This window comes from Osmerus eperlanus, chromosome 6 (genome assembly GCF_963692335.1).
Source record: "Osmerus eperlanus chromosome 6, fOsmEpe2.1, whole genome shotgun sequence".
Classification (NCBI taxonomy): Eukaryota; Metazoa; Chordata; class Actinopteri; order Osmeriformes; family Osmeridae; genus Osmerus; species Osmerus eperlanus.
This window is the reverse complement of record NC_085023.1, coordinates 1,206,546-1,229,599: the sequence shown is the minus strand read 5'-3', so window position 1 is coordinate 1,229,599 and position 23,054 is coordinate 1,206,546. Positions and strand designations below refer to the sequence as shown.

General features: G+C 45.0%; 1 protein-coding gene across 13 annotated transcripts in view; it reads left to right on the top strand.

Annotated features, from left to right (window-relative positions):
• Window positions 1–320: 320 nt before the first annotated feature.
• LOC134021842 (neurexin-1a) overlaps window positions 321–23,054 on the top strand; it is a 242,827-nt gene continuing 220,093 nt past the window's right edge. For all 13 annotated transcript variants that reach the window (XM_062462916.1, XM_062462914.1, XM_062462913.1 and 10 more), the window contains exons 1-2: window positions 321–450; window positions 1,868–3,201. In XM_062462916.1, the coding sequence (XP_062318900.1) occupies window positions 2,490–3,201 (712 nt within the window). In that variant the 5' untranslated portion in view covers window positions 321–450; window positions 1,868–2,489. The remainder of the gene's footprint in view (window positions 451–1,867; window positions 3,202–23,054) is intronic.

The following is a 23,054-nucleotide window of genomic DNA, read 5'->3' as shown; positions in this document are numbered from 1 at the left end:
CCGTGATTCTAAACTGCACCGGTGTCTGCCCTCCTCTCCGGTCGCTGTCTCCGTTACCTAAAGAGACCAACATAATTCCCACATCCCCAGTGTACAGCCTGCGCGTGTACCGTGGAGTAGGCCTATTCATCAATCTACATAAGTTGTGATGTTCCGTATTAGAATGTGCCGTCTCATTGGTATGCCGCGGGTGCATATTATGTTTGAATATGTAGCAAACCGCGTCGCTGTCCGAGGTACCGCAGCGCACCGCCCCTCCCCTCCCCGGTAGACGGCAAACGGAGGCACGTGACCCCATGTCTCTGCCTTCTCCAGTCGCTGGTTGAAGCGCAGCGGGGAGCCACTCCGCACCTGTCCTCCCGCGAAAATAACGTATTTTTTCCCGCTTTACCACATTGTCAAATGCACATCGTTTCTGTGGATCAAAGTACTGCCGACAGAATATTTAAGGTAAAATATCTTTACATCTCAGTTTACAGCTAGACTGTAGGAAATATCTAGTTTCGATGGGGAGAGCGGGAGCCGTCTCTTTCTCTCCGGTAAGCATCACCGGGATACCGAAGGAAGGTTCTAACGGAGGGTCTGCAAAATAGACGGTAGGAATGGGGCTACAGCGTCGGCAGACAACATGTACTCTTGCTTACCGATGGAACGTCACGAGCTGGGTCTGACTACAGGTTTATGTATACATGACAGATAAATTCAGTAGACTAGGTTTTAATCTTGGTGACTGATTTTAATAGTTTGCTTAATCAACCTGGACATAACGGGGGGCTAAATGTACGTCAATAGGTTTGCTTCAACCATAAACATCATCTCTCCGTTTAGAAAGGGAGTGCATCTGTACTTACAAGTGAAATCCACAAAACAATTAGGATTGTGCTTTTACAGAGAGACTTTAGCGTTAATGACGCAAACCTCAGTCCGTTAACCATGTCGGTAATGGAAAATGTTGAAAACTTTATTTGCTTACAATTTAGCCTACTTTTAAAATGTTAAAGCAGCCTGTGCTATTTACCTCGGCGTGCCTCTGTCAGGTAGATTAGTACGAATTCTCTCGGACTCCTGTTCCCGAAGAGAGGGTAAAATGTTGTGTTTTGTTTGTTAATCTTGAAAGTAATTAATAGATGCTCCAGGAAGATGGTTCTGTATAACCCTATTTCAAATGAAAGCGTCCCAATAAGGATCCACAATATCTCTCTGTTTCGGAATCATGCTTGAAACTCAGAATATTGGAGGCTCGGAAAAACGTTCTGGTTTATAGAATGTGCAGGTGTGATAGGTTGTCAGGTTTCTGAATTAAACGAGATAGTTGCTTTTCCAACGTCAGAAAAACAACCGCGACTGAGGGCTCTGGGAGAGGCGAGCGGTCCGCTAGGTCAGTGTACATGGAGATTAGAAAGTGATCATTTTAACAGTGCAATGGTCTCTTTATTAAAAAACGTTCTTAATAATTCAGGGTGTGCAGTTGCATACGATCATTACAGGCTAGTGTTTTATTTGTAGATTATAAAAGTTTGTACTCCCTCGTTTTTGTGAAAACGGTCACGAATAATCTGGAAAACAATGTAGCCTGTAACAGCCGCGCTCTGTCTCTAAATGCGGGGCTCACCTTCCCCGGAGCAGGAATGATTAAATCCACGTTAAAACGGGTCTCACGAACCCAGTAACCAATGTGTTTGATAATATTTGAAATTAAAATAGAATTAGATGGTTTAAGAGTGTAAACCATGTCAGCCTTTTGACACTCCGGGTGTGTAACTCACCTGTCAGGGATTAAGATCCTAAGGTCCTTATTTTTCGATTAGACGAACCTGGTTAATCGCATGTAATTTCATTGCTCATCAAATATATGTTTATTTTACAGATCAGAAGACCATTAGACCTATGCTGTGAGTTTTTGGATTGGGAGCTGAACATTTTACTACTGGGTTTGTCAATCATTTTGGTTCCATTTGTAGATTTTTTTTGCTCCTTCTCGGAGGATGTCAGGTGAGCTGCCCGCGGCTTGCAGCTCCCCGCTGGCACGGATGTGCTGATTACTGCTCCCGTCACATCGGCCAGACCCAGCACTCTGGCTTGGCATGCGCAGACCGAGGACAACGGCACTGTCAGGAAATTGAACGAAATGGAGATGGATGTCTAAAATCACCGTTATTGTTTTTTTTTTTTCTTGTTACATGGATTGTGTGGAGATAAATTGTATTTCGGAGGAACTTCACTCAATTTAATTTGCTTCAGGATTGCAGAACAGGGGCAACAGGCTATGTAGCGATGCTGTTTTCCCCTGGACGTTAGTGAAGGCCTAGTGTGCCGTTATGCAAACTTGTTAAGAGAAGAAACCCAGGCCTGCTATGAGCCAGCTCTCTCCTTCCTTCCTCGACGGGCAGTCAGTCTACCACAGCGCGGCCCCTCGCGTCCTCCTGCAGTGAAGCGTCTGGCTCGAGACAGGTTCAGCGGTATTTTTCTTGATAGAACTCGTTCACATCATGGTTTTGGCAATGATGCACGGAGCCCATGTAGTATGGGTAGGCCTGCTCGTGTTGTGCACGGTGGATTTGAGCACCAGCCTGGAGTTCACCGGGGCCGAGGGCCAGTGGGCCCGGTTCCCGATGTGGAACGCATGCTGCGAGAGCGAGATGAGTTTCAACATGAAAACCAAGAGCTCTCACGGGCTGTTAGTTTACTTCGATGACGAGGGATTCTGTGACTTTTTAGAACTTCTAATACACAATGGTAAACTCAGTCTCAGGTTTTCTATATTCTGCGCCGAACCGGCCACCGTCCTCACTGACACCGCAATCAACGACAGCCAGTGGCACGCGGTAACAATCAGGAGACATTTTAAGAACACGACTCTCATAGTGGATAAGGAGGTCAAATGGGTGGAAGTGAAGTCGAAAAGAAGGGATATGGTCGTCTTCAGCCACTTGTTTCTAGGGGGAATACCGCCGGAATTACGCTCTGTGGCTTTACGCCTAACTTCGGCCTCTGTGAAGGACCAGGTGCCTTTTACCGGGTGGATAACGGACATCAAAGTGAACAACACTGAGGCCTTGATGCTAAACAGCGCGGGAATTTTTAATGAGCTTTGCGGAAAAGCCAGCGCGTGTTTAAACGGAGGGGTCTGCAGTGTGGTCAACGACGAACTGACCTGCGACTGCACTCACACCGGGTTCCAAGGCAAGGACTGCAGCGAAGGTAAGACGACAAACTCCATCTGCGTCCATATCACATAAACACGTAGCCTTAGTCAAACCCGCACCAGTCAAACAGAGAAACACAAGTAGCTAGCAACAGAAGGATAATATAACAAATTTAAGTTGCAGCTACTTCGTCTCCGTGTTTCTTCTCTGCCCGTACCGACGCAGTTAACTTGGATCCCGGTTGAATTAAAGCGCAATCAGCTCGCGCTGGCTGCGGATGTCGTCATGGTTGTTTGTGAGGATAATGAGGCGCTCCTACCGGGCTCATTAACGGCAGGCAGGTGTCTCTCTGACTGGGAGGAGACCACACCTGGGACGGCTTGACCTATGTAGATCTTCATCTCCAATGACTTGCCTTTTTAAATGAGTTTCCATTGATAAACACTGGCTGTGGCAGGAACAGAGTGTGGCGACCGAAGGCGAGGCTGGATGAGTCCGGATGAGTCGTGTCAGTGTTCTGCTCTTGCTCAGTGTCAAACTGCATCTTCACGTGGAGCTGCAGGGGGTGCCTTGTGATTCAGCAGAGATCTGGAATGCTGTGGAGACCCTAGGTGTGGTGTCTGGTTGGGGGTGATGGTGTGTGTGTGTGTAGATGGTTCGAAGGGTGATGGTGTGTGTAGATGGTGTTTGTATGTGTGTAGATATTGTGTGTGTAGATGGTTGGAGGGGTTGGTGTCTGTCAGTCTCCCAAGGCCAGATGTGCAGAGTTATGAGTCATGCTGATCACAGCTGCAGGGAGAGCTGTAGATGGTGGTGTGTGTGTGTGTGTGTGTGTATGTAGATGGCGGTGTGTGTGTGGTGTGGGTCATGCTGGTGTCTGGTGTCACAGCTGCAGGAGTAGCTGGATATGCTCTGTGTGTGTTGCTGCCTGTGCCTGTGTGTGTGCAGGGATATCTGGATATTGTGTGTCTGGATATTGTGTGTGTGTCTGTGTGTGCATATGTGTTTGCAGGGATAGCTGGATATTGTGTGTCTGGATATTGTGTGTGTGTCTGCAGGTGCCTGTGTGTGTACAGGGATAGCTGGGTATTGTGTGTGTTTGTGTGTGCAGGGATAACTGGGTATTGTGTGTGTGTGTGTCTGCAGGTGCCTGTGTGTGTGCAGGGATATGTTCTGTGTGTCAGGTAGACTTTATTTCATGCCACGTTAACTACAGGCATCTCTCAGAGCAGCCCTGGTACTACTGCTCAGTCTGGAGTAGAGCAGCCCTGGTACTGGACACGTGAGAGGAGGAGCCCATAGAGGAGGAAGAGAGGAGGTGGAAGAGAGGAGGAGAGGGGAAAGAAGAGGAGAGAGGGAGTAGGGAGAACAGGAGGACGTAGGAGAGCTTAACAGATGGTCTTATTCAAAGCGACATACAGAAAGTGCAAATAGAAAGTAGTTCATCACATCATGGATCGCTGAGCTGTTTCCTTGATCTCTCTGGAGTCATGTGCTGCCCTGACCATGACAGCTGTTTCTCAGTCGTTGAGGCAGTCTATGTAGCCTTCCACAGAGACCTAGTCTACACCACAGAGACCTAGTCTACCCCACAGTACCTGTGAATGTGCCCCTTCTCTGCATGTTGGATATGAGATCCCGTGTTTGCCAAGAGACTGCACATACACAAATTTGATGTTGCACTTATGTTGATATTTCTGCACCATTATATTTGCGGGCCAGGCAGCACCCATTGGGATTCTCATTGGTTGTGCTCAAGCCTTCGGCGACAGCACAGCCTTTGTTCTCTCTCTATCTATTTTTCCACCCCTAAGGATCTGTCAATATTTGGACTACATAGACAACGTCAGTGTCAAGTTTCGTCTTGGTAGTGATTGAGTTGCATTCCGTTACACGGTTTGGGCTGAAATTAAGTTTTTGTGGCAAAAAGTGCCTTGTGTCAACAAAGTGAACTCAGTGCTAGCCTACGTCACAACGTCAGCACACGTTAGCAACGACGCATGGATACAACATGCATAGATGTGCTGTTGCACAGGAATATCGTATCGTGCCGTGGTGTACTAGCAGCACATGTTGGTTACATTTAAGCAAATCAAGACTTGCATGTACAGTAAGTAATGTCACATTAAATAATGTATTTAAACGCAAGCTTGTGTGGTGCGTCGTTGTCTTCAATGCCACAGCCTAAACTTGATGTCAAAAGAAACGTTCTTATTTCCGGCGCTTTCAAACAGTCCGCCTCAGTGAAGTTAGAATTACAATTTAGCTTTGGATATAAAAGCTAAATCAATGACGTATGTCTGAGTCAAGCCTCTTCTCACTGGGTCCAGGAACAGCAGTTGTACTGTACTCTCTCTCTCTGCCTCTCTCTCTCTACCTCTCTCTCTCTACCTCTCTCTCTCTCTACCTCTCTCTCGTTATGTGAGTCATGAATACCTCTGCCTGGATTAGTCCCTGTGAACTGACACGCTAACAGGCACACACACACACACACACACACACACAGCAACTGATTGTGTTTGACATAGGAATGAGCTGCTGCACAAGGTCTTCTCACGCTGGCTGGATGTTGAACATTATGGTTACATCATCAACTGATACAGGGATGAGCACAGTGAAACACACACACACACAGACACATTCACATACACAATAATAAATGCACATAAACACATTTGGACAATCCTGTCATGTTTACTCTTCACTAGACTAAGTAGTCACTACAGGAACATTGCACTATAAATCCCTTGGTACTGTTACCTGTGTACTCCTTCTGAGCCGTGTTCTCAGGCAGGCTAGTTTAATATCATAGTAATGCTGTAACAGTTGCTTATAGTTCATCTACAGTGGACAGTAGGCATGGGCCGATATCAGATTTTGACAGTATAATAACCTTTTTATTTTTTTAAATCAAATATTTATTTTCCTTTTCAAGTTTTCAGCAACAAACAAAACAATACAAAACACACAACACATAACACAGCCCGTGGCGACCCACCCTCCCTCCCCCGTCCGTTCACAATTCAGACATATATAGTTTGATGCCAGGTAACATATTATATATAGTAAAATAAATAAATACATCAAAAACAAAATAATACAAAATAAAAATAAAAAACAATAAAATAAATAAATAAGTACAAACTGATCAGAATTAGAACTTCCATGGCAATTATAGTCACAGTAAAACTAGTAATAATAATAATAATATTCTTAGAAAAAAGAACTTAGTTTTGTATATAATCTAGACCATGTTGCTATTGTTGTCTCGCAGGCACCATGCATTCTGGAAACAGAAATTTCAGAAACTATTAAATCAAGAAATGTGTTCAGCCATTGTGATCGAGTCAATGTATGTGGTGGAAGCCAGCGTTGAGCTAGGATCTTTTTAGCAGCAGTCAACCCAGCTAAGGCTATTTTTTTTCTGCTTTTGGAAATTGAAAAATATTCAAAAGTATTGCTGTGGGGGTGCAAGGTAAGACCATCCCTAACAATTCAGATAGTATTGATGTCACCATCTTCCAGAAATGAGTCACCAGATCATAGTGCCAGTACATATGCATGAATGTTCCCACCTGCCCAACAGTGCACAAATCACATACTGAAGAGGTAGAGATCTTCATTGCATGGCGTTTTCTTGGGGTCAGGTAGGTTCTATGTATGTAGTTCATATGAATTTGTTGGTGGTCAGGGTTCTTAGATGATTCTACAATTGAACCCCACACTTTGTCCCATTGTATGGTGCCATCCCTTTGATCCAGGTCCCCCAACCAAATACTTTGTACAGCAAGAAAAGTGTAGGAAGATAATAACAATTTGGAATACAGTAAGGACACTATACCCTTCGGATTGCTTTTCTTAAGATATTAAACAGAGGATGGGGCACAAGTTTTCTGTTCCAGGGAACTCCATAGGCCTTCATAGAGGACCTCAATTGAAGGTACAAAAAAAAGAGAAGCCAGGCAGATTATATGATTTACATAAGTCATCAAAAGAACGAAGGCCACTGTCATCAAAAATATCACCCAAAACATGAACACCTCTGTCCCTCCAGGCAGGAAAGGTAAATGGAACCCTACCAGCCAGGAGCGAATATGATAACCTTGAGAAAAAATACCATGGTTTCAAAGTATCACAGTACTATTGCAATTACAGCCTATATTTTGTTTAACAAAATATATTTATTTTTTAAGGAACATATAAAATTGTTTGTACAGTAGTAAACATGTCAAGTTACATAGTTCTATACGTTGTTTTTTTTTTTACTAAAAAGGATAATACATAATTATTGTTTTAATTGAACTTATACACACACAGACGGTGGAAGACTTAAATACAAGTATATACGTGAAACCAGCTAAATGTAGGCCCTTATTTTTGTACTAAATCGCAGAAATTTAGTAGCAGGACTCAAGTTTTATCAAAAGTTTGGCGTGAGATTACCATACCATGTTACATTTACATTTATGCATTTATCAGACGCTTTTATCCAAAGCGACTTCCACGAGAGAGCTTTACAAAAGTGCATAGGTCACTGATCATAACAACGAGATAGCCCCAAACATTGCGAGCAACCAAAACATGAAGCATACATTGTGAAAAACCAAATAAGTGCCAAAGGGAAGAACCATAAGAGCATGCAGTTAAACAAGTCACAATTAAACAACATGAAACTCAAAAAGTGCAAGAGTGTACCTGTAGAAAAACAATCAACAGTAAAAATATAACTCGAGACAAGTATCAACTCCGCAGAAATCTCTCTTTGTTCTAGCAAATTTACGACTTTTTCTCTGAATATTAACCCCCTCCTCCTGCTCCATAAAAAATAAATAAAATGTTTTACCTAAACTGGCCCTAATACGCCGTCGTAGATTCCTGCACTTTCCGTCTTTGAAAAAAGAGGAAAAAAAACAAAAAACGCTCATACCGCAGCAACGGTATAACGGAAAATTAAATATAGCGGACATCCCTAGTTCATCTATAGTGGATATCCCTAGTTCGTCTATAGTGGACATCCCTAGTTCGTCTATAGTGGACATCCCTAGTTCGTCTATAGTGGACATCCCTAGTTCGTCTATAGTGGACATCCCCAGTTCATCTATAGTGGACATCCCTAGTTCGTCTATAGTGGACATCCCTAGTTCATCTATAGTGGACGTCTCATAGTTCGGTTTTGAATGAGAATTGTCTTTGTTTTGTAACGTGTTGGGATGCCAACTGAAGCTAACAAATGGTTGATCCTTTACTAGGCTAATATAAAACGAGTGCTAAATATGACAGTAATGAGCATGAACATGTCTAAGCTGCCTATTGTCGTCATCTTCAACAGAGCGTGAGCTAACTGGTTAGAAGCAGAGCCTGTGCTTGCTGTGAGGCCTTGTCCAGAAGGCTGGGTGGATGTGTGCGGTAATGAGGTGATGTTGACACGCAGCAGACCCCGGCCTTGTAAGAACACGCTCTGCCTGTGGTCTCTGCTCACCCAGCTGAAGGGGAGAAGCAGCTGGGTGATTTATTGGGGATATTTGCATTGCAGCCAACATTACAAATCTCTTAGCATGCAAAAGCGCATGACTCACAGCGCTGTTGATTATGTTGGCGAAATTCAAGCGCAGAGATCCAGTATCTGTCACCGCCTACCCTCCACCTCTGCCCTCCCTCCCTCCTCCATCCTCTCCTTCTCCCCCTCCTTCCCTCCCTCCTCCATCCTCTCCTTCTCCCCCTCCCTCCCTCCTCCATCCTCTCCTTCTCCCCCCCTCCCTCCCTCCTCCATCCTTTCCTTCTCCCCCTCCCTCCCTCCTCCATCCTTTCCTTCTCCCCCTCCCTCCCTCCTCCATCCTCTCCTTCTCCCCCTCCATCCTTTCCTTCTCCCCCTCCCTCCTCCATCCTCTCCTTCTCCCCCTCCCTCTATCCCTTCTTTCTGTCTCCCTCTCTCTTTCTCACATACACACTCTCTCCCCTTCTTCCCCCCTCTGTCACGTTGTCATGCAATCACAGTAAAACATTGGAGCATGTTTGTCAGCAGGCAGGTACTTAGTGATATTATTATTATGATTGTTGAAGGTTTGTAATGTAGGTCTACTGTTCCCCTGTCATGTGCTTGTGCTCACAGATGGAGACGAGGAACATCATCATGGTTATTATTATTATAATTCTGGCATGGGAGGGGGTGGAGGTGCAGGATAAATAGACTGAGTGGGGGGATCTCAGATACAGACGTACTGCATGTACGTTGAATTGGTCCTGCCTCAGTGCTGCCTCGGTGGGGTCAGCTGCCTCAGTGCGGTCAGCTGCCTCAGTGCTGCCTCGGTGCTGTCTGGGTGGGGTCAGCTGCCTCAGTGCTGCCTCGGTGAGGTCAGCTGCCTCAGTGCTGTCTCGTGGGGTCAGCTGCCTCAGTGCTGTCTGGGTGGGGTCAGCTGCCTCAGTGCTGTCTGGGTGGGGGTAATTTGCCTCAGTGCTGCTTCGTGGGGTCAGCTGCCTCAGTACTGCCTCTGTGGGGTCATCTGACTCAGTGCTGCTTTGTGGGGTCAGTTGCCTCAGCGCTGTCTCAGTGCTGCCTCGGTGGGGTCAGTTGCCTCAGTGCTGTCTCAGTGCTGCCTCGGTGGGGTCAGTTGCCTCAGCGCTGTCTCAGTGCTGCCTCGGTGGGGTCAGTTGCCTCAGCGCTGTCTCAGTGCTGCCTCGGTGGGGTCAGTTGCGTCAATGACACCTCATGCCCAGTCCAGTGGGTCAATGTCATACCTGCAGGGTAGACGATGATAAACAGATAAATACCTGCACAGTGTTTATGGTGGCCTGTTACACATTATGACCCATTAGGGACTTGTGTTGCTGGAGGAAGGTGGAGACTTACTGGCAGTAGCTGCCTTGTCTATCTGCTGCACACTGAGACTGTCAGGAAAATCCATTTGAGATCTTTTGGCTTTTTACCAAACACACACACAGACATCCATTTCACAATTGCCTGGTATTGGCAAATAGGAACATTTCCATTAAATAATTTAAAAGCTTTTTGTTACTTTGATCAGATGAAAGGATTACAGGATTTGGTTGTGGACCCTTTCAACCCCTAAACACACACACACTTACACACACACAAGAATATTACAACACTAGAAAAGACACACTACAACACACCTAGGTACACCTACAGACACACAGTATAACATACTAGATCACATTAGAACACACACACTAGAACAAACCAATGCATACACACACACACACGCATACCCGTACACACAGAAACACACAATAGAATGCACACATAGACACACACACACCCACACACACTAGAATACACTCATGCGTGCACACAAACAAATCCCTTTGTTTGGTTGAAACAATTATTTAAATGGCCCGTTCTGTGCCCTCGTCTTGCTGCTCGTTAGTGAGAAACGCTGATGTGGAGCTCAGCTTAATGCCGAGGAAGGCTCCCGTCCTGAACGCTAGGAGACAGGTGAAACTAGGACAACATCCTCTTTGCAGACAACAAGCCCCCCCAACGCCCCCCAGGGGGGAAGAGGGGGGGGGGGGAAGTTACACTAGATCTGGTGTGTCGGTGATTCTGTGTGTCTGTAGTTAGTGTGCATGGGGTACTGTGTGGTTGGTGTGTGTGGATGGTTAATGTGTGCGTGTGTGTGTGTGGTGTACTGAGATTTGTCAGTCAGAGCAGGCAGCTACAGATTAGCAGTGTTGGGGCATCTCAGAGCTGCAGACAGATATTGGAATGAGAAGATTAGAGGGATTCCCCCGAGCTTGTTTCATTCAGCCAAGTCACACTGGCACAGGATGTGTGAGAATGCTGACACCAGTTCTCTACAGGCTTCTCTCACTCAAACACTCACTCATGTACACACACACACACACACACACACACACACTTATCAGAGTGGGTAGTGTAAGTAGTGTGAATAGCATAAGTAATGTTTGTGTGTGTGACACACAGGTGTGTTTGTGTGGTGTCTCAGCATATAGTGTGTTTTTTAAATGCTCAGAAAGTAGTTATGTGCTGGTGCTCAGAAGTTGTACTAGATGTAGTAGATGTAGTAGTTGTACTGTGTGTGCAGGAATAGGAGAATCCCGTTAGTAAAAAGCTGTTTAGTGAATGAACTCCAGACTGGACATGCTAGTGAATGAACTCCAGACTGGACATGCTAGTGAATGAACTCCAGACTGGACATGCTAGTGAATGAACTCCAGACTGGACATGCTAGTGAATGAACTCCAGACTGGACATGCTAGTGTGGTCCAGAGCACATGAAACTGCCCTTGAAAGACTCCACTAGTCCCATGCTGCAGATCCCATGCTGCAGATCCTCAGCATGTCTCCCCTCCCCTCCTCTCTGCTACTCCATACCTCACCCCCCTCCTCTCCTTCCCTTCTCCCCTCCCCTCCTCTCTGCTACTCCATACCTCACCACCCTCCTCTCCTTCCCTTCTCCCCTCCCCTCCTCTCTGCTACTCCATACCTCACCCCCCTCCTCTCCTTCCCTTCTCCCCTCCCCTCCTCTCTGCTACTCCATACCTCACCCCCCTCCTCCCCTTCCCTTCTCCCCTCCCCTCCTCTCTGCTACTCCATACCTCACCCCCCTCCTCCCCTTCCCTTCTCCCCTCCCCTCCTCTCTGCTACTCCATACCTCACCACCCTCCTCCCCTTCCCTTCTCCCCTCCCCTCCTCTCTGCTACTCCATACCTCACCCCCCTCCTCCCCTTCCCTTCTCCCCTCCCCTCCTCTCTGCTACTCCATACCTCACCCCCCTCCTCCCCTTCCCTTCTCCCCTCCCCTCCTCTCTGCTACTCCATACCTCACCCCCCTCCTCTCCTTCCCTTCTCCCCTCCCCTCCTCTCTGCTACTCCATACCTCACCCCCCTCCTCCCCTTCCCTTCTCCCCTCCCCTCCTCTCTGCTACTCCATACCTCACCACCCTCCTCTCCTTCCCTTCTCCCCTCCCCTCCTCTCTGCTACTCCATACCTCACCACCCTCCTCCCCTTCCCTTCTCCCCTCCCCTCCTCTCTGCTACTCCATACCTCACCACCCTCCTCTCCTTCCCTTCTCCCCTCCCCTCCTCTCTGCTACTCCATACCTCACCACCCTCCTCTCCTTCCCTTCTCCCCTCCCCTCCTCTCTGCTACTCCATACCTCACCACCCTCCTCTCCTTCCCTTCTCCCCTCCCCTCCTCTCTGCTACTCCATACCTCACCACCCTCCTCCCCTTCCCTTCTCCCCTCCCCTCCTCTCTGCTACTCCATACCTCACCACCCTCCTCTCCTTCCCTTCTCCCCTCCCCTCCTCTCTGCTACTCCATACCTCACCACCCTCCTCTCCTTCCCTTCTCCCCTCCCCTCCTCTCTGCTACTCCATACCTCACCACCCTCCTCTCCTTCCCTTCTCCCCTCCCCTCCTCTCTGCTACTCCATACCTCACCACCCTCCTCTCCTTCCCTTCTCCCCTCCCCTCCTCTCTGCTACTCCATACCTCACCCCCCTCCTCCCCTTCCCTTCTCCCCTCCCCTCCTCTCTGCTACTCCATACCTCACCCCCCTCCTCTCCTTCCCTTCTCCCCTCCCCTCCTCTCTGCTACTCCATACCTCACCACCCTCCTCCCCTTCCCTTCTCCCCTCCCCTCCTCTCTGCTACTCCATACCTCACCACCCTCCTCTCCTTCCCTTCTCCCCTCCCCTCCTCTCTGCTACTCCATACCTCACCACCCTCCTCTCCTTCCCTTCTCCCCTCCCCTCCTCTCTGCTACTCCATACCTCACCACCCTCCTCTCCTTCCCTTCTCCCCTCCCCTCCTCTCTGCTACTCCATACCTCACCCCCCTCCTCCCCTTCCCTTCTCCCCTCCCCTCCTCTCTGCTACTCCATACCTCACCACCCTCCTCTCCTTCCCCCCTACCCTCCTCTCTGCTACTCCATACCTCACCCCGTCCTCTCCTTCCCTTCTCCCCTCCTCTCTGCTACTCCATACCTCACCCCCCTCCTCCCCTTCCCTTCTCCCCTCCCCTCCTCTCTGCTACTCCATACCTCACCACCCTCCTCTCCTTCCCCCCTACCCTCCTCTCTGCTACTCCATACCTCACCCCCTCCTCTCCTTCCCTTCTCCCCTCCTCTCTGCTACTCCATACCTCACCCCCCTCCTCCCCTTCCCTTCTCCCCTCCCCTCCTCTCTGCTACTCCATACCTCACCACCCTCCTCTCCTTCCCCCCTACCCTCCTCTCTGCTACTCCATACCTCACCACCTTCCTCTCCCCCCCCCATCCTCTCCAGGCACATGTCTTGTGTATGTATGCAGTGTCATTCATGCCAACAAGAAGCTTTACTCAACATCTGTAAAGCCTGATATTGTCATCCAGGGATTAAGATGATTAGAACTATAAAGCAGTCTGTGGTTTTAGTGTTGGATGACTCCATCTTGGGAGAGGAGGGGGAGGAGGAAGTGGAGGAGGGGAGGAGACTCCATATGCTGTCCTGTCAGACCAGATCATACATGTCTTCCAGGCCTCTGGCTTGTCCAGCTCTGTAATCCAAGCACCAGGGTGGTGGATTAACAAATCCGACAGTATTCGCATACAAGGTCACTCTGGTCCTGCTGAGCGGGGGGCAGGTACAGGGGCAGGGACAGGGGCAGGGGCAGGGACAGGGGCGATGATGAGGAGGGGGACAGCAGTAGCTGAATGTATTATACTTCTGTAGCAGAATGTAGGATATAGCAGTGTGTCTGTAGCTGTTTGTAATTACCCTTAATTAGAGGCAGGGATGAGAGCACAGCAACATGATGGATGAGGCAGGGATGAGAGCACAGAAACATGGTGGATGAGGCAGGGATGAGAACACAGCAGACTCTTTTATGCAAAGACTAATAGTGCATGTAGAAAGCACAGCTGAAAGCATAGTTCAGTATTCCTGAGGTGTCAAGGAGAGGTTTATATTGACCACACACAGTACATGAGGAGTCAAGGAGAGGTCTGTACTGACCACACACAGTACATAGGTTCCCGTGTTTAACAGTCTCCAAGTATAACACTGTATAGTATTGCATAGCACAGTACATCATAGCACACTAAGACATCATAGTACTTCTACAGTACAACATAGTACACTAAGACATCATAGTACTTCTACAGTACAGCATAGTACACTAAGACATCATAGTACTTCTACAGTACAGCATAGTACACTAAGACATCATAGTACAGCATAGTACACTAAGACATCATAGTACTACTACAGTACAGCATAGTACACTAAGACATCATAGTACTACTACAGTACAGCATAGTGCACTAAGACATCATAGTACTACTACAGTATAGCACACTAAGACTAGGGATGCACCGATCCAACTTTTTCAGTCCCGATACCGATACCGATGCCTGGGCTTTGTGTATCTGTTGATACCGATCCGATACCGTTGTTGAATTAATAATAAACTGTATACCTCCCACCTTATACCTTCCTTCCACCATGTGGAAGAGACTAAAGGCACCAAACTTTACTAACTAAGACAGAATAACAGATGTAATGTACTGAATTCTTATTTATTTGTTATTTAAAAAACAATTGTGCATTCAAAATGCGAAAATAGAAAGTAATCAAACGTATTAAAATAAATAAAATGTAGCAGTAGAAACAAAATAGTGTATCGGTCAAACATACAATAGTAATCAAACAGTTACCAAACATTGTAAAGATGTTTAAAAAAAAATTTGAATTCATATTTATTTGTTGTCGCTGGTGTGTGAACCATGGATTTTTTTATCTTGAAGCATTGCACCGTGCGGTGTACAGCTCGTGTCCAACCAGTGGACAGATAGCTAAACTTAAAAGCAACATGGAGCGAGCCAAAGAGTCGGCTGTGTGGAGATATTACTAGCCAACTAGTTCGTCGGCTGTTAGCAAAGTAAATGATTTGAGGGTTGGTGGAAGTATTGCAAAGTACAATCCTACCAATTTAATCAAGCACATCCAAAAGCACAATGCTAGGAGCACGCTGAATTCCTGCAATATCACAAGAGTAGCGTCGCACATATGTGATCGTTCGAATGCGGGTCTCACAGGGTAACGTCGCATATGCGATTTCGAAAATTCCAACTGAATATTTTCCGATAGACAAAAACTATGCGACAAACGCTGTATGGCTTCAATATGTGCTAATGAGAAGGCTAACAAGTAACACTGCATGCTAGTATCATTGCTACAACCATTATGCTTGCTGTGGGGACCGTCGGAAATATTTAGAACTCATGCAATGCATCTAAAGGTTCGGTTAACTCATGTTGCTGACAAATGACATAGGATGTGCTGGGAAAAAAAAATTGACGGATCGGCTAGTGGATCGGTTAATTTTTCCGATCCCCGATCCAGCTATTTTGTCAGTATCGGGCCGATATCCGATCTTAATATCGGATCGATGCACCCCTAACTAAGACATCATAGTACTACTACTACTACTACTACTAGTACTACTAGGGAGTCAGGTGGCTGAGCGGTTAGGGAAGCGGGCTAGTAATCTGAAGGTTGCCAGTTCGATTCCCGTCCGTGCCACATGACGTTGTGTCCTTGGGCAAGGCATTTCACCCTACTTGCCTCGGGGGAATGTCCCTGTACTTACTGTAAGTCGCTCTGGATAAGAGCGTCTGCTAAATGACTAAATGTAAATGTACTACAGTACAACATAGCACACTAAGACATCATAGTACTACTACAGTACAGAATAGGACACTAAGACATCATAGTACTACTACAGTACAACATAGCACACTAAGACATCATAGTACTACTACAGTATAGTACACTAAGACATCATAGTACTACTACAGTACAACATAGCACACTAAGACATCATAGTACTACTATCCCTTGGTGATTCGGAATGTGTCAATTACGCCCCAAAACTATGGAACAAATTACCCATAAATATTAGGGAAGCAAACACTCTAGACATTTTTAAAAGACAGCTTAAAACCTACCTTTTTACCGAAGCATTTAAGTAATTTTATCTAAAAAGGGTTTTCCTACTTTTATTAGTTATATTATTGTAGAATCTTGGTTTAGTAAATTTGGGTCATTATTGGGTGTGCTCAAGCCTTCGGCGAGAGCACAACCTTTGTTCTCTCACATATATATTATTGGGTGTGCTCAAGCCTTCGGCGAGAGCACAACCTTTGTTCTCTCACATATATATTTATTTATTTATTATTGTTTATTTTCGCCCCCCTAAGGATCAGTCAATATTTGGACTACATACACAACGGCGGTGTCAAAAGGTTCGTCTTGGTAGCGATTGCGTTGGTTGTATTTTTATTTACGTTCCGTTGCATGGTTTAAGTAGAAATTGCGTTTTTGTGGTGAAAAGTGAAGCTAACGGTGGCTAATTTGCTAGCCACAGTCACTGACGTTACTAACGTCACTACGTCACTAACGTCACGAAAACACGTGACTACCTGTAGCAGAACATTCGTTTCACGTCTGTTAACATGGGGGATAGCTAGGCTAACTATAGCTTTACTGCAAGGCAGCTGCAGGAACGCCACAAGCAAAGAGGCCAGGGTGATAACTATTTACTCATTTTACTTTGTGATGTGAAACACAATTATGAAATGTAATGTACAATATTAGCTGATATTATTAAGGAAGGGGCCCACATCTACTTTTGGAAACGGTAGTCTACTATTTCACTGAAGCATTAGCATCATGACATTAGCCTCTGTTGCCCGGGCAACACATACTACAGTGGTCTATGATGCATCTGTTTTCAATCTTTAAAATAAACATTCCTCACAAATACATTTTCGTTGTAGGATTTATTATGACATTACATTACAAGTAAACGATTTGTGGGTGAAATTATCATTACCTGTGGTTTCAAACCAGTGTAGCTCACTGCAACGCTGTAGCCTACGCAAGACACTACAAAAACATCTACACAACATGTTCGGCACTCCCCTTACTTAAATCAAAAGTCTAACTACTAACCTGAACTTCATTGCCACAGCCTAAACTTTGTCAATCTGTTCATGAAAATAATTAATTTCAGCCTAAACCGTACAACGGAACGTTAAATCCAATTCAACCAACACAATCGCTACCAAGACAAACACAGCAGTAGTCTAGTACTGTACTGTAGTAGTAGAATTTACCGGGGCAGCTTCTCCACACAGGGCTATATCGTATTTTGCGTTGTTACTGACAATGATCGCTACCAGTGAGCTTTTTATGAATGAGCGATTTTCCACTAAATAAATGTCAAGCTTATTTACGTTTTTGGGGGCATATTTTCAGTTAGCAGATGGTACTGTTTGAATCGCGATTCCATCTTCTACTGCCGGTAACGTCGTAGAATAATCTTCAAAGGGGGTTCTTTATGTAGTGAGGTCCACAAGACCACACGGAGCCAACATCTTGCCACACCTGAAGAGTGATTCAATCACATCAGACAACCCTAATCAGCCCTTGTGACACCCTCAGTATGCTGATTACCCACCAAACGCCGATGCAAAGGAACCATAGAATGGGGGGGGACCTCCCCAATCTACCAAATCAGCCCTCCTGCTAGCTTGCAAGCTTCAAAGGGCCTGATTTAGACAACACGTCTCCAGCGACCATTTGCTATCCGTTTCGGCGGCGATTTGAACAAAGAGCATACCTTGATCAGAACTTTTGAGGAAAGTTCTTGAGACTTCACCTTTACCACAAGAGTACAAGGTGGAGAATTATGAGAGGGATATTTGTGTTATGTTTGTTACTTTGTTTTAATGTTGTGTTCACTGAAATCTTGATTCTAGTAACAACTCCTTCTTCCTGAAAGATAACCACGTCATTCTTGGTATCTACACGAAGCTATCATAATAAAACAATCATTCAACTATATTTTGTAACTGTACCAAGATGTCCAGAACAATATTTGAACCATCGAATGAACCAGCCAAAGATCAGATCACACCTTTGGTAGGTGTGAAGGAAGGAGGGGGGAGTTGAGAACCCAGCTTCCCCCAATCCACATCTGACCCCAGACGGGTCCTCCCTCGAACTGTATAAAGCCCTAAGATGACCATCAATCTCTGACTCCAGCGAAACCGACCATGGCATGAACGCCATCAGGATTGGCGTTCCAAGGACGTCGCCAAGCTTCTCCTGAGATTCAACTTTATAGTGATCGCGACACTATCTGGACGTTTCAACAGAAGAACCAAAAACGCAATTCCAAATGCGACTTCACTGAGATCCCGCAGACTCAGTCACATGACCCAGCGCAGCCGCGCTGTGACTTCAGATTCTTCAAATGGACCTTTGGCGCAAACCGCCCTCAACATCATTGATCAACCCCTGATCAAACGTAACTATGGCTAACGCTCTTTCCTCCTCGACATGTCATTGGCGTGAGCTCTGTTTATGATTTGTAAGGATGTAATCACTGACTGTACAATTTCTGCCTTTCTTTAAGTTAGACCATTTCATTCTGTTCATTGAAACCAATCTCTCATATCAAACCCATAATCCAACTTTTCATAACATCTGTTTACCTTACTTGAATAAATTCATTGTAAAGATATTTTGACGTGCGTGTTCACTGATGTTACGATTGGCTCTACTCTTAGAATGAATTCATTCCTAAAGATGAGACTGATTATTACATATTAAACATAGGATTCCCTAATGTCCTAAACCAATATTAGGGTGGTGCCCCAGACTTTATGATAAATTAAGTATTTCTATCTTTAAACGAGCAAACCCCGCTACATTTATTAATGAATGAATGCAATATGAGTAGGCTAAATGCCTGAAAATATCACGAGAAGGGAAAACTTAAAAGGACATTTAAGTCATAGAGATTAGGTCCATTTTTACACCGGTCTGCCAAATTTATTCGTTTTGATTCAGCCATGAGGCTACCTCTTGCAGGGGAAATGAGAAGACATCATATTTAATTCTACACTTCACTCGTATTTTCAGTTGTAAATGAGCAGCACAAAAAAATGCTTTTAAATCTATGTAATGTTTATAAATAATAAGTATGCATTTTAATATAAAATATACAGATATATCAGTTGTAAAAATGTCATTCAAAAACGGACCCCTGTGCAACCGACGCAAGCAAGCACACCCTACAATTTCCCCAGAAATTGTACCCTCTCTAGTTATTATTATTCTTTTTGCCCCCCTAAAACTCAGTCAATATTTGGCCTACATAGACAACCTAGGCGTCAAAAGTTTCGTCTTGGTAGCGATTGAGTTGCTTCTATTGGGATTTACGTTCCGTTGCATGGTTTAGGCTCAAGTTACGTTTTTGTGGCGAAAAGTGAAGCTAACGGTGGCTAATTTGCTAGCCACAGTCACTGACGTTACTAACGTCACTACGTCACTAACGTCACGAAAAAACGCGTGACTACCTGTAGCAGAACATTCGTTTCGCATCTGTTAACTTGGGGGATAGCTAGGCTAACTATAGCTTTACTGCAAGGCAGCTGCAGAAACGCCACAAGCAAAGAGGCCAGGGTGATAACTATTTACTTATTTTACTTTGTGATGTGAAACACAATTGTAAAATGTAATGTACAATATTAGGTGATATTATTAAGGAAGTAGGCCCACATCTACTTTCGGAAACGGTAGTCTACTATTTCACTGAAGCATTAGCATCATGACAGATTAGCCTCGGTTGCCCGGGCAACACATACTACAGTGGTCTATGATGCATCTGTTTTCAATCATTAAAATAAACGTTCCTCACAAATACATTTTCGTTGTAGGATTTATTATGACATTACATTACAAGTAAACGATTTGTTGGTGAAATTATCATTACCTGTGGTTTCAAACCAGTGTTGCTCACTGCAACGCTGTAGCCTACGCGAGATACACTACAAAAACATCTACACAGCTGTAGGAAGTCAAACGGCGACAGAACATGTTTGGCACTCCCCTTACTTAAATCAAAAGTCTTTCAATAGGTGAAACTATCTGACTACTAACCTGAACTTTATTGCCACAGCCTAAACTTTGTCAATCTGTTCATGAAAATAATTAATTTCAGCCTAAACCGTACAACGGAACGTTAAATCAAATTCAACCAACGCAACCGCTACCAAGACGAACACAGCAGTAGTCTAGGACTGTACTGTAGTAGTAGAATTTACAGGGGCAGCTTCTCCACACAGGACTATATTATGGAAGCAAATCGTTACCAAAATGCAAATGCATTTCCAGAAATGCATTTGCATGTTAAGAATGTGGCTGCATTATTTGACTCATAAATGAAATTAGTAATCAATCATCCTATTTGCATTTTAATTTTCTTCTTCAAGAGTGCTCAATCTTTCACTTAATTAAAATGAAAAAGAAATAGACATTTGAGATTTAATTTTCAAAACATGCCCCAGCAAATAGATACCAAAATTCAATTTGAAATGTCAAATTTGAAAATTAAAATGCATTTTCATTTTAAGAACGTGGCTGCAAAATCGTGACCACAATTCAAATTCAAATGCATTTCCAGAAATGCATTTTCATTTTAAGAACGTGGCTGTAAAATCGTGACCACAATTCAAATTCAAATGCATTTCCAGAAATGCATTTTCATTTTAAGAACGTGGCTGTAAAATCTTGACCACAATTCAAATGCATTTGCAGAAATGCTAAATGAACGAAAAAGCATTCTGAGCGGCGCAGCAGAGTGACGTCAGTAGCCGCTCTTCTTCAGCTCCCTGCTGACCGAGCTACCCATCTTGTTCGGTAGGGAGCAGTGTGCACATCTGCATTGCATTACATTGCAAATGTGCCGGGAAATTGATTGAATTGCCGGGTCTTTAGAGGACGCATCACAGACTGAGCAACTTGATGTCAAACAATGACTAAAACAGTGGCAGAGCTACTATTAATGTGTAAATCTGTGACGGCAGAGTATGCAGCCAAGCTCTCTATGACTTGTTCTACTCGGTCACGAGCATCAGACTCAGATATATTATTAGATTCTACCTGTTCAGCTAATTCTAACAGTGTTTGCACAATTTGAGGGAGCGCCATGATCTGTGATGTGTCCTCTAAAGCAGCGGTCCCCAACCTTTTTTGCGCCACGGACCACTTTCATGTAAGACATATTTTCACAGACCGGCAGGACGGACTGGGAGGAAAGATAAGCCCTGGACAGCTGCGCTGCTAATGCATGCACATTCTGGGTTTGATGTGATCCTAGTTAGTGACTTCCACACCTAATGCGAGCGCGCAGAGCGCGCGAGAAAAATAGTTTAGCTGATTTGATCGAAAAATTGTTTTTGGAGTTTTATGTAAAATAAACAGCCGTTTTTTCAATTGACCCATCTTTAAGTTTCTTAGCCTGGTTTTCCATCGTTATATTGTTACTAGCTAGCTTTCGATGTGTCAGTCCCACTGTTGTGTGTGACTATAAGCTACGACAGTGACACCCGAAGTGCGTTCCTTATATCCAGTTCAGGCCTATTCCAAAATTGTGTTTGATTGCTGTCACGGCAGAAAATCCCGCTTGATGTTGGAAATGGAAGCAGGGTTTTCAGTGCTTTAGTGGCGATCTCAGGATAGCCTTCATCCAAAACACTGATAGAGTTGTTGTCTCAAACAGGCTTCATTGAGTGGTAACTATCACTTGTCATGTGTCAAGAGGAAGATACGCGCATGATACCGTTCAATAAAGCCCACAAACTTGCTAAAAAATGCTTTTTTGCTCAGGGGAAAAGGCCCGCGGAGAAGGAGAGAATCAGGTCATTTTTCAGAATAAAACGTCTGAATAAAACGTTCAGACTGATAATCAATTAAAAGGAAATAATGTTATCAACACAGATCATGGGAGTCATCTTCACCAGACGTGTCTCCTAGTTCATATGGATCCTCGTTGCTTGGAACAACAGCAAGCGTGACATGGTGTTGGAGGGGATAGACGAGCATTGTTGAGCTATCACCTTCACAACAGCCTTGGGTTTAGATGGATTAACTGAACTGGATTAGGAGAACCAGTTGGACTTATTTTGGTAAGGGGAGAGAGTGTGTGTGTGTGTGTGTAGGAGTTCGGGGGGCTCAAGGGGTGCGTGTGTGTTTGTGTCATGGTGTGCAGCCCGGCAGCCCTGTGAAGGCTGTCTACTATAGGTTCCGGGGGGGTGAGACTGGGGTAAAGCTGGATTCTTCAATCATTTTTTTATATATATATATATATATATATGAGGATGAAGGCTTTGTCTCTGGCCTGTTCTACGCACTCAGATCCCAGATCATCTGATATACTTTCTAAATGCTTCTTTGTTGTTTTGTATTAAGGCGTCTGCTAAATGTGATTAGTAAAACTGTCTACAGTCGAGGTTTTAGAGGAAAAGAGCTATAGGAGTGTTGTATTCCAGACAGACACTTCAGATCAACACAACAAAACTGTTGGAGGGAACCCCCGATAGAGAACACAGGTAGTGAACACTGTGAGAGAACATTGTTTGAGAACACTGTTAGAACATTCTGTTAGAGAACCCTGTTAGTTGTCTCTCATCCTTCCTGGGTTACCTGGGTTACCTGGGTTGCCATTCTTGAGCAGTTGTCAGGCTTCTCCTCATCAAGCCCCATTTTGTAAACAAAGTTACCTGATGTGTTTCCTGAAGTCTAGACAACAGTGCTCTGGGTGTGGCTGCCATGACAACCACTAGAGAGAACTACAGAACACTTGTAAACATTTAACTGTGTCTCTCCTATTAGCATAACAAGGGACACAAGTGGATTGAACGTTTTCATTTTCTTTTGTTCTCATATTTGTTCACAAGCGTGTGTGTGAGTGTGGTCTCTGGTGAGGACGCTGTATGCAGAGGGACTGGTAAGTTCTCAGCCAATCAATCTTTTGAATCTGGGCCAGGTACCAATCACAAGGTAGGACCTTGCTCTTCAGATGGGGGCGGACTGTCT